Here is a 16,749-nt window from a genome sequence, read left to right on the forward strand (position 1 = left end):
TATGATATATATGCAAACTGTAAAAAACAAAACTTTCATTGAGGGGAAGAGTCATTACATCAGTTTGAGCTAACAACCACACATCTTGTAACCAATTAACAAATAAATGTAGCGAACTACGTTATAACACAATTAAATGGTTGTTCTCAAACACTATACTTTGAAATCTACAGCAGAACAAGCACAAATCTTTCAAAAAAATTATATACAAATTGACTCAACGAAATGTCACTTGTTTGACCACTGGAATTCTATTTCGAGATTCCTTGACGCACCACTTTTGCTTTCCGGAAGTAAAGTGTATTCACCGGCCACTGCCCCAAGCATCACGACTCGGTCAATCTGTATCGTTACTTTACCAAAAGAACTCTGCAAAAAGAAGGAAAAAGAGATCCGTAAGCAACTATGTATCAAAACATTTCCCACAACTTTGAGCTTTAAAATTTGATATTCAACCAGGCATAGTTTTGTGATCATGTTGGCCTCCTTGGAAATGACTAGATGCATAATAAGAGTTACCAATTTATAGTACGGAACCCACTTCACAAATGTTGAATATCAAGGTTTAAATTTAATGATAAGATTATTCAAATGGGTAAACTTTGGGTCAAAACGGATGGATAAGCACCCTAAGTGCATCCAAGGGAAGAAAAAAGGAACCCTTTTTTAAATTGCGAAAGTAACACACAAAATACTAGTACTGTAACAAATATAGCTTCGTAAGAAAAGTTAAACACATTACACATTTATTAAATTTTAAAAGTAGAAGGTAAGGGTGCGTTTAACTAAGGAAAACACCTCTTGTTTTCCATTTTTGTTTTCCAAGAAAACATGGAAAATAGAGAACGCGTTCAAATCATAGTTTTCGAAAAATGTTTTCCATAGAAAACAGAAAACATTGTTTTCCACTTTTCTATAGGAAATTAGAAAACACTTTTTGTATTGTTTTCCACTTTTTATTTTACATTTTCTAAATTTTGAAAACCTCGAGTTGTTTTCCATTTTCAAGTTTTGAACGCGTTTTCAAAAATTTTATTTGTTTTTAAGAGATGAAAAACCTTCCTTTATTTTCTAGAAAATTAGAAATGTAAAACTATAAACATTTTCCACAACTAAACGCACCCTAACTATTTTGAGCCAACACGGACCAATTTTGGTCAATGCTACAGATTTACCCATTTTGACTTGTTATCCAACCAGCGAGGCAGCAACCCATCCATTTTAGCGACTTATACCAATTATGTTAATACAAGAGAACCTTGGGGACAAAAGCCACCAAAAAATGAACAAGTTGGTCTCTAACTTTCACTTCTTTTTATTAAAGTCAATATATACACAAAGTAGAAATTTTGCAATTTATATAGGACGGAGAAGGTATTATAAATAGAATTGTTGAGAGTTGAAACCACTGGACTGGCTGAGTACATAGAGTAGGCAATTTTTAAGCCCTTACCCATGGACTAAATCCCGTTATATTTTAGTCAAAATAGAAAATGGGTCATGTATCGAATGTTACCCTAAGTGTGATTATTTTAAGTGCATGAAAAAATTCAAAACATTTCATAAAAGAAATTGTAATTATTACTGAAACATTGATAAAAAAAATATTTATATATATATATATTATATTTCCGGACTATTAAATTAAACAAAGCCACTATTTATAAGTTTCTAAAAAAATTGCTTCAGGTTATCGCGTCCTAACTTTTACCAAAAATGACTCATATCGAACCTTAACCCACCCTGTCTAACACACCCATTTTCCACCTAAAAGCACTATATGGCACATGCATCGAAATTGGTTCCAACTTTGAAAATTTGAAACTAACTTATGTGGAAAGACTTGCCTTCCCCATCTTGCTTTTATTTTTGCAAGAGATATGTAGCTTCTGTCCTTTTGGAGGACTTTCAAAGGACCAAACAAAGCTTTCATCCCATTCAGGATTGGGACCAGTAGCAACAACCTATGAAACAAATTAAAGAAAGTAAAGCTTGTTAAGACTAAATGATATGTCAATTGCATAATGTATGATGAATATAAACATATAGGCTCTAACTTTAAAATACAACAAAAATATAAGCCATGAGCAAACTCATCATAGAGCTTAACAATGTCACTTAACATAGGCTTCTCACCTTTTTAACGAACAAAATATGTCTTAGTTTTAATCTTAGCTTTACACCTACAATCTAAACAAGTACTCCAGTTAAAAACTCCAAATCCGGAAAGTCATATGAGCTTTCGTCTCACTTTTATAAAAAGAAGCCTAATTGTGGCTTTTGTATCTCCTCATATTAGTGATCAAGGATTCATGGATAAAGTCAAAGGCATACCAAAGTCAAACCATCTTTTATAGCAATTTATTAGTATCAGGGAAACTACTTAGGGCTGTCAATCTCGACCCAACCCAAAACCCAACCCAAACCCAACCCGAAAAAAGTCGGGTTAGGGTTGGGGTCTTGGGGATTCTCGACCCGCCAACCCACCAACCTGAATTCTTTCAGGTTGGGTCCAAGTTGGGTTGTCAGGTCGACTCGCCAACCCCATATCTTAAAAATATCTAATTTATATATAATATCTTATACTTTACAATCTACTTATCCATGCGCCCCATTCTCATTTTCTATATATCTAATCTAAAGTAACTTCAAATCTAAAATTAGAGGAGGATTCAAAATTTTGTTAGATACTAACTGATGTTGGGTGAGACGGTACGTTTATTAACTTTGTGCCAAGTTTTAACAATACCCTCGTATTTCTTTCTTTTTTTGGTATTTTTGTTTTCAGCGTACACATCAATGATAGAGCTTTATATTGGTTGTTTATTCCGTTATATATTTACATATATTTGCTTATCGGGTCATATGGGTTGGGTCATGGGTTAGGGTTAGGGTTGAAATTTCTGACCTGAAACTTTTAGTGGGTTGGGCTAGGGTCAGAGTTTTTCAACCCACCAACCCAAACCTGCCAACCCGCACCCGAACCCATTGACATCCCTAACGGAAAGTAAAGAACCCTATGCTTCAACTAGCCCCTAAAGTATGGAGTTTTTGACTGGAAAATGGAGATCTACAAGATTCAGGATGAGGGGATAAAGGCATTGGTAGAATAGAGAAGTTGGGTGATGGTTGAAAATGGTTAAGTCTTGTGTAATGCTTCAAACAGGTTGAATTGGGCTGACTCGAGGTACTTTTAGTGTGTCAAATATGAAAACAAATGATATCATTGCAACAATAATCTGGATTTTTAATATAAGGAGGTTTTATACATGAAAAGGACGCTTCGGAGTTGGGAAACCTTTCGGCCTCCTCAACCCATTTGACACGTATTCTTTTTAGTCCGTTTATTTTTTAATATGGCTGTTTTGACTCTTCTATAAACACAATAATATATAAACAATTGCCAATCTTCTGTTTTTTATTATGAAATCAGGCTTAGTATCTGCATTTTCATCGTATAGGCTGACTTGCATCACTCAGCTGACCTTTTCCATTTAAGCATTCTATGCATCGGCATCATACCTTAGTTTGCCTCGAAGGTGTGTTGCCGAGTGTAAGCTTGCAATAGGCACTTGGATTCCCCACGGATTGTTTCATATTGTTTCCCCGTTTGATAATTACTGTTAACGTACCAGGTAAACACTGCAACAAAAATTCAGCCTTTTCTTGAAAACGAGGTGGACCTGATTGGATCAAGTACTGTAACAGGGGTATTGCATCTGCAGCAGCATTTGATTGCGCCCTGGAGACGTCAGCAGGGCAAGCAGACCAAGCTTGCCTAAGAAAAAACAAGGCATCTAATGCAGCTTCTTGAGTTGCTTCTGACCCAGTCTTGAGAGATGTCACCAAGTGTGGGATGCTTAAGGTTGCAGGTTCAGCAGCTCTCAACCGTGGGAAGTTTCCAAAAAGAGCATTTAGAGCTTTCAAATATTCCTCGTTCACTGTTCCAGTGGCCCACAAATCCTTTTCAATGGCCGCTGCATGACCATTCGAAGTAAGAGAAAAGATTAGCAGAAGCAAATTGTTATGAAATCAATTCACTTTACGTTATTAGACATCCAAACAGATATAATAATTAAAATTATGAACTTCAAAATCAATAAAACTGTTGGGGGACTTACACTTGTACCAGACCAATGTCTAATCGTTGTATATCATCATTGTCAGCAAACTTCTTAGTTTCTTAAGGTTTCTTTTATATTTTATAATAATCTGATTTCCATGCTTATATGTTAATGTTTGCCAACTTTCCTCAAATTTGATATATTTTCTCCCACTTTTCTTGAAAACCATGTAAGCGGTTACGAAATGATTAGCTCGTTAACTTTTTGTAGGTTTGTGAGATATATTCATATCCATCAGTACCCAAGGATGGCCTAAAGGTTGATCTTAAATTAATTATCGGGAAAAAAAAAAGGAAATGACTGAATATTTAGAGAGATAAAGCAGGAGCACAATCTAAATGATAATCTTAATTTAATTGCATCGACTGAAACTAGTTAATATGTAATTAAATGATAAAGCAACATAGATATGGGGTAAAAAAGTAATAACCAAAAGAAGTTTAACAAACTAAAAGACTAAAATTAGAATGTACCGGTTATAGCTCTGACAGTCTCACTGGAGGCATACTCTTGAATGGTATTATTAGAAAAAAGAAGCTTAATAAACATTGCAGCCTGGACTGATGTATCAGTATCACTTGAACCAATTAAATCAAGAACAATTTGGACACCGCCAGCTTCTGCAACTGCTCTTTTATTTGATCGACTATACATCACAAGATTCTGCAAAGCACATATAGCTACAACTTTCATTTCTTCTGATGGCTGGTCCTCAAGCAAATTCACCAAAGCACGACAGGCTGCAGCAGCATCAGCAGATCGAGCAAGAGTCTCATTCTGAAATAAATCCCCAAGAGCAAGAGTTGCCAACAATCTAGCCTGTTGAGCTTGAGTTTGTGGGTCCAAGAGGTATTGAGACAGTGGTAAGATAGCTGATTTGGTTACTTTTGTTTCTCTGATCTTGACGTTGTTTAATAGTACTTCCAACAGCCTTGCAGCAGTTTCCTCACATTGATGGCATCTGAGGAGTTCCAAAAGAGCCTCTATTGCACCACTTTCAGCCATTGCTACAGCACTGCTGGAATCATCACTTTCCAAAACAAGAAGAGCATTTAACGCACCAACTACAGTACCTTCAGAGCCTGAACGTAGCAAGCGTACCAGGACAGCAATAGGTACTTCCAAATAAAACTCGGAACTGAACTGCAGAATACAAGATAAAACAGCAGCTGAAGATTCCCACAATGTGTGAGGAAGAGTGGGATCAGATAGTAGTATGACTTTAGACAGTTCAGCTACACCACCCTCTTTAGCAATTTCATTAGGCCAGGATACTGCAATGCTAACAAGAGCCTTCACAGCTCGTTGCTGCAAAATGGGGACTCCAGAACCAAGAACACGCATTAAGGGGCCAATTACTTGCTGTGAAATGGGATCCTTTTGGTAATGTTCTTCTAAAAGCAGATGAGATAAAAGCTCGGCTGATAATTGCTGCACTGCTGGAGCAGGAGAATCTAGTAAAGGAATAAGTGGTTCAATGGCTTGGTGAGAAGTTAAAGTATAGTCAGCACGACACTGTGGATGCTCCAAGATATTTACTAGAACTTGCAAAGCACTATGCTGCCCATCAGCTCCAAACTCTGGTTTAGTTAGCAACGAGAAGAGGGGTTCGACAACCTTTGCTGCAGATGGACCTTTTGCTATAGTTGCATTGTTTGTTAATATTCGAAGCAATTCTGCAAAAGCAGCACATAGAAAATCAGGTGCTTCATGGAGGATATCAAGTACACTCTCAATCACACCAGCTCTTACCATTTCCATCTTACAAGAAGGCCTATCTTTCCCCAGCTTAACAAGAGCTCTGGAACTTGCTTCATGAAGCATGTAATTCCTGCCATAGAGAAGGCCTACAAGAGGAATTATTGCGCCATGTGCAGCAACCAACTCAGCCAAACTTTCATCGTCTACAAGTCTATCCAATGCACGAACAACCGAATGCTGAGCTGGACTTGCCTCAGATACAAGCAGGGAGATCAAAGGCTCGACACAGCGAGCAGCAGCGATTGTCGATCGGATTCTTGTATTGCCAAAAAGTACACAACACAACTCGGCAGCATCCCCTTTCAAGTCAATTGAACAATGTGATGAAAGAACCCTACAGAGAACATCTACTGCATTCATTTCAACATCTGCAACAGCAAGTGCTCCTGATGGGTTATCACTCAATAGTCTAACTAACGCAGCAATAGCAGCATGCTGCTCTTTTTCCAACCCAGTGTTTAAAACTTCCACCAATGGCTGAACAGCTTGCCTTGCAAAATCAGCATTTCTAATGTGATCAGAACAAAACAGATTCTCAAGTGCTTTAGCAGCGCTATACCTTGCACCCCTTCCACCCATACGTAAGACAGCTATAAGCTGACTCACAGCACCAAATGCTGACTCATGTCTACGTATTTCAGCTGTGCTAAATAGGATTGCAAGTAAGTCAGTAGCAGCTTCCTCAGTGGCTTCTTGCGGGCCAAGAGAAAGATACTTTGTTAACGCTTCTATAGCACCAGACTCAACCATCACAGTCATATTTGAAAGGCAGTCATTTCCAAGCTGAATTAGAAGCCCAAGTGCCAGAAAAGGTGCCCCTGGACGATCAGGAATTGGTTTGAGTAGATCAACAAGAGCTGGTATCGCCTTTCTAGCAGCTGCACCAACCCTAATATCATCAACTCTGAACAACCTCTCGAGTGCAACCTGCTCCGGATAAGGAACCAATGAAAATTCTTCTGATAATTCTAGAAGATCATGTATATCAGCATCAGCACACCCAAGCAACGATATGAGACCAACTGAAACCCCTGAGTTGGCAACAGACAAAAGAGTTCCCCTGCTTCCGTTGCAGACTAGACTCGCTGTAGCTTGTGCAGCAAAATATCTATTGGCCGACTCTTCTGACCTTAATAGACTAGCAAGGGTTGGTATTGCTTTTATTGTGGAGTTTGCACGTATGATATCCCTATCTTGAAACAAAATTGCAAGTAGTAGTGCACATATCCAGATGCTACTATCTTCATTAACATCAAACTGCATGACGTGCAAGTATTAAGCATTAGAAATACAAGTATAGCTCTGTAGTGTGCAAAACCACAAGCTACCATTCCGGGCTGTGATTATTTTCAAGGTTAGCAGAAGGGAATATGAAATAACAGAACTTATTAACCTTTGAGCATACCTGACCATACTGTGATAAAACCTGAGAGATTTTCTCAGTGACAACTTCTACTGCTCCAGCATCCACAATTTCAGCTTTACTTTTGTCATCATAACTAGCGATAGCAGATAGTAGCCATATAGAGAGATTCGAACCATATATAACTGATGTACTGGCTTCTTTTTCGCGTTCCGTTGCTTCTTGAGAACCTCTGTAGATACTAATAAAATCTTTATCCTCTATGTCTCCCATATGAGAACTTTTTGGCAAACTTAGCATTAAGATAAGGGATTGGATTAGACGGGTATGCAATTGTAGTCCATGGAGATCCTCCACCACTCTTTGCATATTTACTTTCGTGGCACAAACAAGAAGCGCAGTTCCGCCAATTTTTAAACTTGCATTCGACGAATGGATCACCCTACTTGCAATAGATGAAATACAACCAGAAACACTGGTGATTGCATTTCCTACAGCAACAGATTGCTCATGGCAAAGCCGTGACAATATTTCTATTGCCTTATCCTGTAAGAGAGGAGTCACACCAGGAAGGCATGAAACTATTGGGCTTATGCTATCTGGATATTCAGTTAACACTGCCCATGCAGGTTTGATGTGCCCTGGTGATCCTTTCAATCTTGACAAAATAGCAAGTGCGTTTAGTGCCTCTGACATGGCAACAGATCCGCAATCAGTGGATTTAATGAAGGATACCAGTGCAAGGACAGTTCCAGTGCGATTTACATAGTCCGTTAAGGTAGAATCTGTATGAAGTGATTCAAGTAGACGAGCAATTGCAGCTGCTGCATGGGTCCTTCCTGTGATGTCGCCTTCTTTCAGAACTCGAGTAGCAGGCAAAATAAACTCCTCCAAAACAGCCTTCTCTGAAACCTCAGAGTCCAACAATAGGTTTGCTAATGCACATAGAGCTTTTTCTGCTACTTGCAAAACTGGAGAGCTTGCGAGTGTGAGCAATGGAGTCAGTGCATCTCTAGCAATCGCAGACAGCTCACGATTTTCTCGTATAGATAAAAATATTGCAGCAAGACATCCAGAAGACTCTGCCAATATGCAGTCAGACTCAGAGTTTAAAAGCTTCATCACGGACCAAAGAGACTTGACAGCAATGTTGCTTTCACGCAAGTCCTTTCGTACATTAAAGATGCCACCAAGAGCAGATGCTGACTTGGCACGTGTCTCTTCTTTTGTAGAGCTTAAAATCTTGATGATTGTTTCAATTGCATCATTTGCAGCACTTCCTTCACGCATTAAATCAATAAGCGGAGCTGCAGAAAGCAGACTTTTCAAAGCATCTAAGACATAAACCTTGGATTCAGGAAGTTCACTGGTTAGCAATGCAGTAAGTTGACTTATAGTTGCTGTGTCTGATTTGTGAATCAAGTGGTTTAAAGTCTTTGCTGCAATCTCTTTCCCGTTAGAGCTTCCGTTCTTCAGTAGCCACAACAAAGCAGGAACAGCATCAGCACTCTCAACACATTCACGTATATCTTCACTATGATTACATAGGTTACCAAGAATGGTTGCAGAATCTTCCTTTGCTTTTGGAGATCCGGTTTCAAGAATTTGAACAAGTGGAGGTATGCCACCAGCAGCAGTGATAGCCCATTTGCTGTCATCGTTCTCATTTGACAAAAGGGAAAGTAATGCAACAGCACACTCCTGTTGCTGCTCAGATGAAAGTCCAAGGAGAGAAATCAACATTTGAATACCCTCTCGACCCTGAAGAGCATACCACAAACTGCCTTCATTTTTACAGAGTACCAGTAGTGATCTTATCAACTCATCTTGAACTTCATTGGTTGCCATCGTGATCAAACCAACCAACAAACGCTTCGAATCAGAATTGGCAAGTTTGCTTGAGAGTATAGTATTTCCATACAAACTTGCAAGAGCTTCTATGGTGCGTTCCTGAACCAGAAATGGCAACTTAGGCTTAAACTGCTTAATTAATGTCAACTCAACATCCGTAGGATCCGATGCTTTACTAGATTCTGCTTTAATATCATATATCATTAGAGCAGAGGCTAAAGCTCCTAATGTATCCGCTATCTGTGCAGGTGAATTGCATGATTCAAGGCTTTGACCTAGGCTTGAAATGACACACGACAAACCGCCAGAGATATTTGCAAGAGCACACATTGCATTTTCTTGTAGAGCTTGTGCATGCTCACCTTGCATAAACTCCTTGGAAGGGGCTATTGTAGCATTGATGAGAGAAGGAATGCCATTAGAACTAGCAATCTCCTTCCTTGCTTCTTTGCACTTAGCTGAAAGGGATTTCAGAGCAGCTGCTGCTTGTGCTCTTACGGGAGCCTCATTACCAGGCCCCAATAGCTTAAGAAGTAGTTTTGTAGCATCGGCATCTACTATCCTAGAGCAAACAGATGGATCCTCCATCATCATGCATGCCAACAAAAAGCAAACATTTGCTTGAGTACTAGATTGCTCGGCTGTAAGCAGCTTTACAAGTATATCTTCTCCTCCAGCTTGGATTGTTGCTGACCAAAACCCCTCAGTGCTGCTGCAAAGGTTTCTTAGTGCACCGGTCAACAAATCATCAACTAAATGTCCACCCTTAAGCCCCTTTTCTAGCTGCTTCCACAAAACCGGCACAACCCCTTCAGTGGAAAAGATTTTGGAGCCGACATGATCTTTGGCTCCTCCTTGGGAAACAGCATAAATGGTCTTTGCAGCTGCGATTCTTCCTTCCACTGAACTTGACTTCAGAAGACCGAGAAGCGGAGGAATGCAACCCCCAAGCAATACTTTGACTCGTAGTTCATTCTCCTTGCACAATGAGCCTAAAACAGTAGCTGCTTGCATCTTTACTCCAAGTGAGCCTGATCTTAGGAGAGATACTAATACAGGAACTGCCTGAGAATGAGAACCGACAGCACTAAATGCATTTCCACGTGTATCTATCAGATCTAATAGCTGCTTCAAGTTAAATTCTTTGTCTTGTGCAGATAATGAACTTTGCCTCAACTTCTCAATGCATTGAGCAACACTTGCTAATGTCCCGTCAGGATCCTCCATGTTACTGCCCCCTCTGCAAGCAGAAAATGAACACTTAACATATATATAGCTAGAATACGACTTTATAAAATGTGTATGCCTATCTACGAAAGATGCATATGGCCACTAGCCTGACCTGGAGCCTATCTTTATAAGGGAATGTGGAGTTGCAGGTTCTGTATCATGAGGTCTAATATCTCCATTTCTGTCCTGCATTTAGTGAAGCAATAATAAAACTATCAATGGTTGTAAAATGTCATAAAACATCAAATTAGTTGCATGGAACCCCATCACTGAAAATAAAGCAAGACCGAACCATCACGGAACATTTTCTAGTGTCACATAACCCAGTAATTTGCCTTCCCTTTGAAATACAAAAACCATAGAGATTTCAATCTGTTAATTATCGACCCATCTTCCAATCAATTATATCTTGTACAATTGTTAATTAACAGAACCTCAATAGCAGTCCTTTATTACATTTTTTTTTCACTATTCTAATAAACAACAAGAACATTCCTATTTAAAGCAACCCATCACTCAATCTCTCGTGCTAGGAAGGCACAAGCACAACATAGGGCTTCCCATCTCAAGCTAAGGCACCAACTTCGTATCGTATGCATCTTTTCCATTTCCTCAACTAAAATGGGTATTTCCATTGCCAGACCCTACAACCTTGTGATTCAAAAAAAGACTAGTAGAAGGGTCACGATATCCCGAACTAGAGAACAGCAGTAGCACGCATCACCAAATTTATAGCTCATGGCTAAATTACGTAGGGAAGCCCTAAGCAGTAACTAATTAGTTTCTGATCCTAATCAAGAGCGAAAAAAGTAAGTAAGTAATTGCTCAGTGCCGCCTTCCGCGGGTTTTGAGCCCCAATACCTCGACGGTGTATGGGGGAGGTTAAGATGTAGGCATACCTTACCTCTACCTAAGTAGAGAGGCTGCTTCCAGTTTCTACCTAAATGGTAGAAAAGGCCCTCCAACCTTTGCATGGGATGAGGATCGAACCCATGACCTCTATCTCCAGAGGCAAGGGTATTTACCACTGATCCAACCATGCTGCTTTCCTAATCAAGAGCGAATATGGACGAAAACTGTAATGAGGTATGTATTTATCTTATAATCTGCCCCCTGGTTAATACGAAGTTCACGAGGGATTTATATACGTTTAAACTATACTTAAATAAAGGGCAAATGGCAATCATATGAAATGAGATATAAAAGCATCAAAATCCAAATTGAATCGGAAAATCGGACAATGCAAGCATAAGTAAGTAAGTACCAGATCATTAGTAGAATTTGTGGTGGAAGAATAAGCCCAACTAACAGTAGCAGCCATGAATTATTAGAGCAGATCTATCCTCCAACTGCTAGTAATCCCAATCAAATAATCTGCCTTTTATACAAAAATACAATAAAATATAACATTATAAAAACTTATCTATTAACCAGACTTATATGGATCAAATTATTAAATCATATATATTATATAGCTTTAGTTCAAATTTAGTCAATACAGAAACGAAAAGTTAGGGGATAAATGTAGTAGTAGTAGTGAGTGTACCAGAGTGAGATCGAGGTATGGGATGTAATAGAATAGAATAGATCTGCTTTTTCTGTTAATTTTTTATGCTCAATGTCATTTTCGTGGATTTATTTCGTAGGAGGCAAGGGAAGAGGACGATCGAGATATGTATGTGATGAGAGAGAGAGAAAGAAATATATAGATACAGATATATTATATATAGAGAGAGAAGGAATATGTATGTATTAATTATTATGTGAGAGTGGGGTATGATTGGTATTGCCCACCGACGGATCACATCACTTGCTGTTGTTGAACTTTACCTCATGAACCGTTGGATATGTACATAGCTCATATTGTATGGCAATTTTAGTAAATTTGCCAATTTAAAAATATGTAGTCCGTATAGTGAAAACACATAGACAGGTGTAAATGGCAGTTTCAAATCTAAACATTTGTGATTTGTGTAATTGTATTGAATTGTAATATATATATGGGTTTTCTACTATGTGTCCCTAGACACATAATACAAATTTATTAATCTTTACTATTTTCTATAAATGAAAAATCATTAATACTACTAATTTTTTCTTTTTCTTGTTGGTTCTGATTTTACCCTCTTCATGATTTAGGCAATTATTTATGTACATTGTCTTGATATTCTAATTGACTTCGCAATTTTTTTTGTCATCCGATTTGCTAGTTGTAACAATAATAACTACACCAAATTTTTTGCTAAAATAAACTCTCATTTATCAAATAAAATACATAAATTTTGGTGTCCCAAGGTTGAGTTTTACAAATTAAATTTTCATAGATTTTTCCAACTTAATTTTCCCTCCTTTTGTATTTTCCCTCCTTTTGTTTATAGAGTCAACTATAAATGTTTCTTGTTTCTGTAAGTCAATATGTGCAGTTAGTTTGATTTCATTTTTATCCTTTTAATTTCAAAAAAATGAGTGAAAACAATCTATTTGATTTGAACGAGTTTCCACCAGAAGGAATTTTTGGAAGTCACGATGACATGTCTCAAAACATAAAACAAGCTTTTGATACACCATTTGTTGGTCAATATTTTCTTAGTGAATAAGAAGCATTTTCGTTTTATCAAAATTTTGCAAAAAAAGAACAGATTTTCAATTAGAAAAGGTAGGTTTGTCAATAAAAATGGCGAAAAAAATCGACGAGATTTTTTTTGTCACCGGGAAGGACTTCCGGAGGCCAAAATAGTTGATTATACAAAAGAACAAAGAAATCGAATTTCTACAAGATGCGAATGCAAGGCTCATATGCGTATAAAGTTGAGAAAAGCAAATGACATTTTTCCAAAAGAGTGGCAAGTTACTACCTTTATCTTAAATCACAATCATGAGTTGTTATCAGTCGATGAGGTACGTTTTCTTCCATCATATCGTAGTATTATAACCGAAGATAAGAAACGTATACTCATGCTCAAATAATTTGGTTTGTCGGTTAGACAAATTATGCGTGTCATGGAGGTTGAAAAAGATTTGCCACATGGACAACTTCCTTTTCTTACTAAAGATGTTCATAATTATTTTGCTAAAATTCGGATCATGCACTCTCAAAATGATGCAAAAGAGCTTTTAGAGTATTGCAAGAAAAGTAAGAGCGAAAATCCTAATTTTCAATATGCCTTTACACTTGATGATGATAATAAGTTAGAGCATATCTTTTGGTCTCCTCGTCATTGTTTTGATTGGTACCAAAAATATAAAGATGCGGTGGTATTTGATACTACATACAAGATAAATTCTTATGACATGCCTTTTGGTATTTTTGTTGGTATTGACAATCATGGAAGAACCATTTTATTTGGATGCGCACTTTTACGCAACGAAACAACAAGTACGTTTAGATGGTTGTTGAAGGTAATTCAGTTTCCTAAGATTTATTTACTTTCCTTAGGCCTAATAAATGCAGCCGTGTATATTCCATTTCAATTTAGACTCTTCCAATTATTTATAGCTGATTTGTTTATTTTGCTAACTAATTTGGTATGAAATTGTAGAGTTTTTCTTTGCTTATGACAAGCCCACCTAAGACATTATTGACGGATCAAGATCCTTGGCTTACAGAGGCTATTGCAAAAGAAATGCCTTCTACAAAACACGCATTTTGCATATGGCATATCACTCAAAAATTTAGTGGTTGGTTCAATTCTATATTGAGGACCGATTATTCGAGTTGGTGCTCTCAATTTTATAACTTGTACAAGTTGAACACAATTGAAGAATTTGAACAACAATGGTTTTCTGTGATAAACTCTTATAGCTTGGATGAAAATAAACATGTCAATGGATTGTATAAGATTAGAAGATTTTGGGTGCCGGCATACCTTCGTGAATATTTTTTTGGTGGCATGACAACAACCGGGAGGTCCGAAAGTATAAACACTTTTATAAAGAGATTTACATCTTCTAACACATGTTTAAATCAATTTGGTAGACAAGTAAGTTTCTTTTCTCATATTATTTTATTTTAACTATATACTATATATGTGATATTGTTTCAATTCATTTACTTCTGTAATTAGGTTGAGCTTGCAATTGAGCATGTGGAACAAGCACAAACCCATGACGGTATGAAGCAAAAATACAAAGGCTCAAATTTGAGGTCACTATCACCATTGGAAGAACAAGGTCACCACTTTTTGACTCCATATGCATTTCAAAAGTTTCAAGGGGAGTTTGGGCTAGCAATTCAATATAAGGTTCATGAAATGACATATAACAAGTTCATTGTCAAGCATTATAAAGAGACATGGGGTAATAAGCATGAGGTGGTGTGGAATGCTAGCATTGCAAAGTGCACTTGCAAGAACTTTGAGTTTGTTGGTATATTATGTCGTCATATTTTAAGTGTTTTTATTCATAAAGACTGTTTTGATATTCCTCTTTCCTATTGGCTTTCACGATGGAGTCGAAAAGTCGTTTTGCCATCAAGCGATATAGAAAATGTGACTTCAACTTCTACTAACAATGACGACGTTGTGAGTAATGTTATAAATGTGGTTCGATGCCCTCCCACTTCAAAAACAAAAAGACGTCCGAAAGAAAAGCGCATGAAGGGTGGAAGGGAATTAACGAAACAAGTAAGATGTTGTAGTCTTTGCAAATGTGAGGGCCATAATATTAGTACATGTCCAGAAAAAGAAAAAATTGGGAATGAAGATGCTACTTCAATAAGAGCTGCTAAGAAGAAGAAAATCATGTTGGAGAACCAAGATTTAAATCCCATTTTCTCTTTAAAGTTTTAATTTGTTAACTGTTAAACTTTATTTGGAATTTTGTTGTAAGTTTTTCATCCGTAACAAGCAATTGAAAGTTATTATTGAGATATCATGTGCCTAGTCTCTATCGTTATTTAACTAGAAAAATAAAGATACCATCATTTACTATTTGAATTTGTATGATTTAAATCAAGCAAAAAATTACAATGTAAAATAGAAATCGGCTAAATCATTGCAAAGTCAATTAGAATATCAAGACAATGTACATAAATAATTGCCTAAATCATGAAGAGGGTAAAATCGGAACCAACGAGAAAAAGAAAAAATTAGTAGTATTAATGATTTTTCATTTATGGAAAATAGTAAAGATTAATAAATTTGTATCATGTGCCTAGGGGGCACATAGTAGAAAAACCCTATATATATATATATATTGTCGCAATATCATTAAGCCTCAAAGTTATGAACAGTGTCACCGCCACGTGGCACTGTTCCGTTTGTTTATATTCTATTCTGCATCATTATTTAACTTTTGTCATATCGGATCCCGTTTGGGTTCTATTCCTTAGGTTTTTATTGGTTTTTTTCACAGTTTTTTTTGCTTTGTGTACTCAAGTGTCACTGTTCCGTCGGTTTATATTCCGTCCCGCATCACTATTTGGATTTTGTCACAACTTTTTTTGCTTTGTGTTCTCAACTAATATATTGGGCGTTGACACTGTTCAATTCGTCCATATTAAACCTCGCCCTATTTGGATTTTGCCATATCGAATCAGATTTTTCTTCTTTTTTGCACAACTTTTGTTTTGTGTTCTTAACTAATATATTGAAAGCTGACACTATTCCATTCGTTCATTTTACACCTCGCATCACTATTCGGATTTTGCATATTGGATACTGTTTGAATTTTTTCCTATTTGTATTTCTTGATATCTCCAGAGTTTTTTTTTTCTTTTATGTTCTCAGCTAATATATTAGAAACTTTTATATATTTTCACGTCACAAACTTTTGAGCATTACTCTTACATTCATTTTGAGATTGTTTACCCTTAGTTTTTTTTCTCTCTATATAATTTTTATTTTTTATCTTATTGTACAAACAAACCTATATGTTTCATATCGAATATTTTACGGCATACCAGTGGTATTATTCTTAAATACATATAAATTCGATATGACAAACATCGTAATAAAACATATCTATGATATAGTGCTTTTTGTACTGCCTTTGATTTTTAGTGATTGTTAAAAAAATTTTCCTAAACTTTCTTTTGTCAAATATGAAACTGCATCAATAACAAATACAAACATGATAACTGAAATCCCGCAACGCGGGATATACACATAATAATATCATTAAAGGCAGTGGCTATTAAAAGTGTCACCGCCACATGGCACAATATTATTCGTTCAGTTACACTCGCGTTATTATCTGGATTTTGCTATATCAGACACCGTTTGAGTTTTTTCTTTTCGGTTTTTCTTGGGTTTTTTAGAGGTTTTTTGCTTTTGTGTTCTCAACTAATATATTGGCCGGTGACATGTTCTATTGGTCCATCTTACACCTCCCTTCATTAATCGAGTTTTGACATATTGGATCCCATTTAAGCTTTTTTTCTTTCGTTTTTTTTTTCACAATTCCTTTTTCTTTTATGTTCTC

General features: G+C 36.9%; 1 protein-coding gene and 1 pseudogene across 2 annotated transcripts; one reads left to right on the forward strand and one right to left on the reverse strand.

The window, feature by feature from the left end:
• Positions 1-18: 18 nt before the first annotated feature.
• On the reverse strand, positions 19-12,014 carry LOC122589007 (protein CELLULOSE SYNTHASE INTERACTIVE 1). Of its 2 annotated transcripts, none has more exons than XM_043761235.1 (8): positions 11,876-12,014; positions 11,594-11,703; positions 10,442-10,515; positions 7,291-10,339; positions 4,598-7,142; positions 3,523-3,977; positions 1,848-1,964; positions 19-369 (listed from the first exon to the last, which is right to left on the reverse strand). In XM_043761235.1, the coding sequence occupies exons 2-8, from the start codon at positions 11,648-11,650 to the stop codon at positions 229-231; spliced, it is 6,438 nt and encodes a 2,145-aa protein (XP_043617170.1). In that variant the 5' UTR covers positions 11,651-11,703; positions 11,876-12,014; the 3' UTR covers positions 19-228. The 2 variants fall into 2 exon arrangements, with proteins under 2 accessions (XP_043617170.1, XP_043617169.1); XM_043761234.1 differs by having other exon boundaries at positions 11,594-11,707.
• Positions 12,015-12,791: 777 nt separating this feature from the next.
• On the forward strand, positions 12,792-15,116 carry LOC122587867 (annotated as a pseudogene).
• The last annotated feature ends 1,633 nt before the right edge of the window (positions 15,117-16,749 follow it).

The sequence above is a fragment of the Erigeron canadensis genome, chromosome 2 (genome assembly GCF_010389155.1).
Source record: "Erigeron canadensis isolate Cc75 chromosome 2, C_canadensis_v1, whole genome shotgun sequence".
NCBI classification, from domain to species: domain Eukaryota; kingdom Viridiplantae; phylum Streptophyta; class Magnoliopsida; order Asterales; family Asteraceae; genus Erigeron; species Erigeron canadensis.

What these genes read in the sequence shown, in the direction of transcription:
- LOC122589007 (XM_043761235.1), bottom strand. Translation starts at nt 11,650, where the DNA reads ATGGCTGCTACTGTTAGTTGGGCTTATTCTTCCACCACAAATTCTACT. An exon ending in TTTTATCACAGTATGGTCAG is followed by an intron (nt 7,143 to 7,290) that starts GTATGCTCAAAG and finishes CACGTCATGCAG; the next exon opens with TTTGATGTTAATGAAGATAG. An exon ending in CACCTTCGAGGCAAACTAAG is followed by an intron (nt 1,965 to 3,522) that starts GTATGATGCCGA and finishes TTTGTTTCATAG; the next exon opens with GTTGTTGCTACTGGTCCCAA.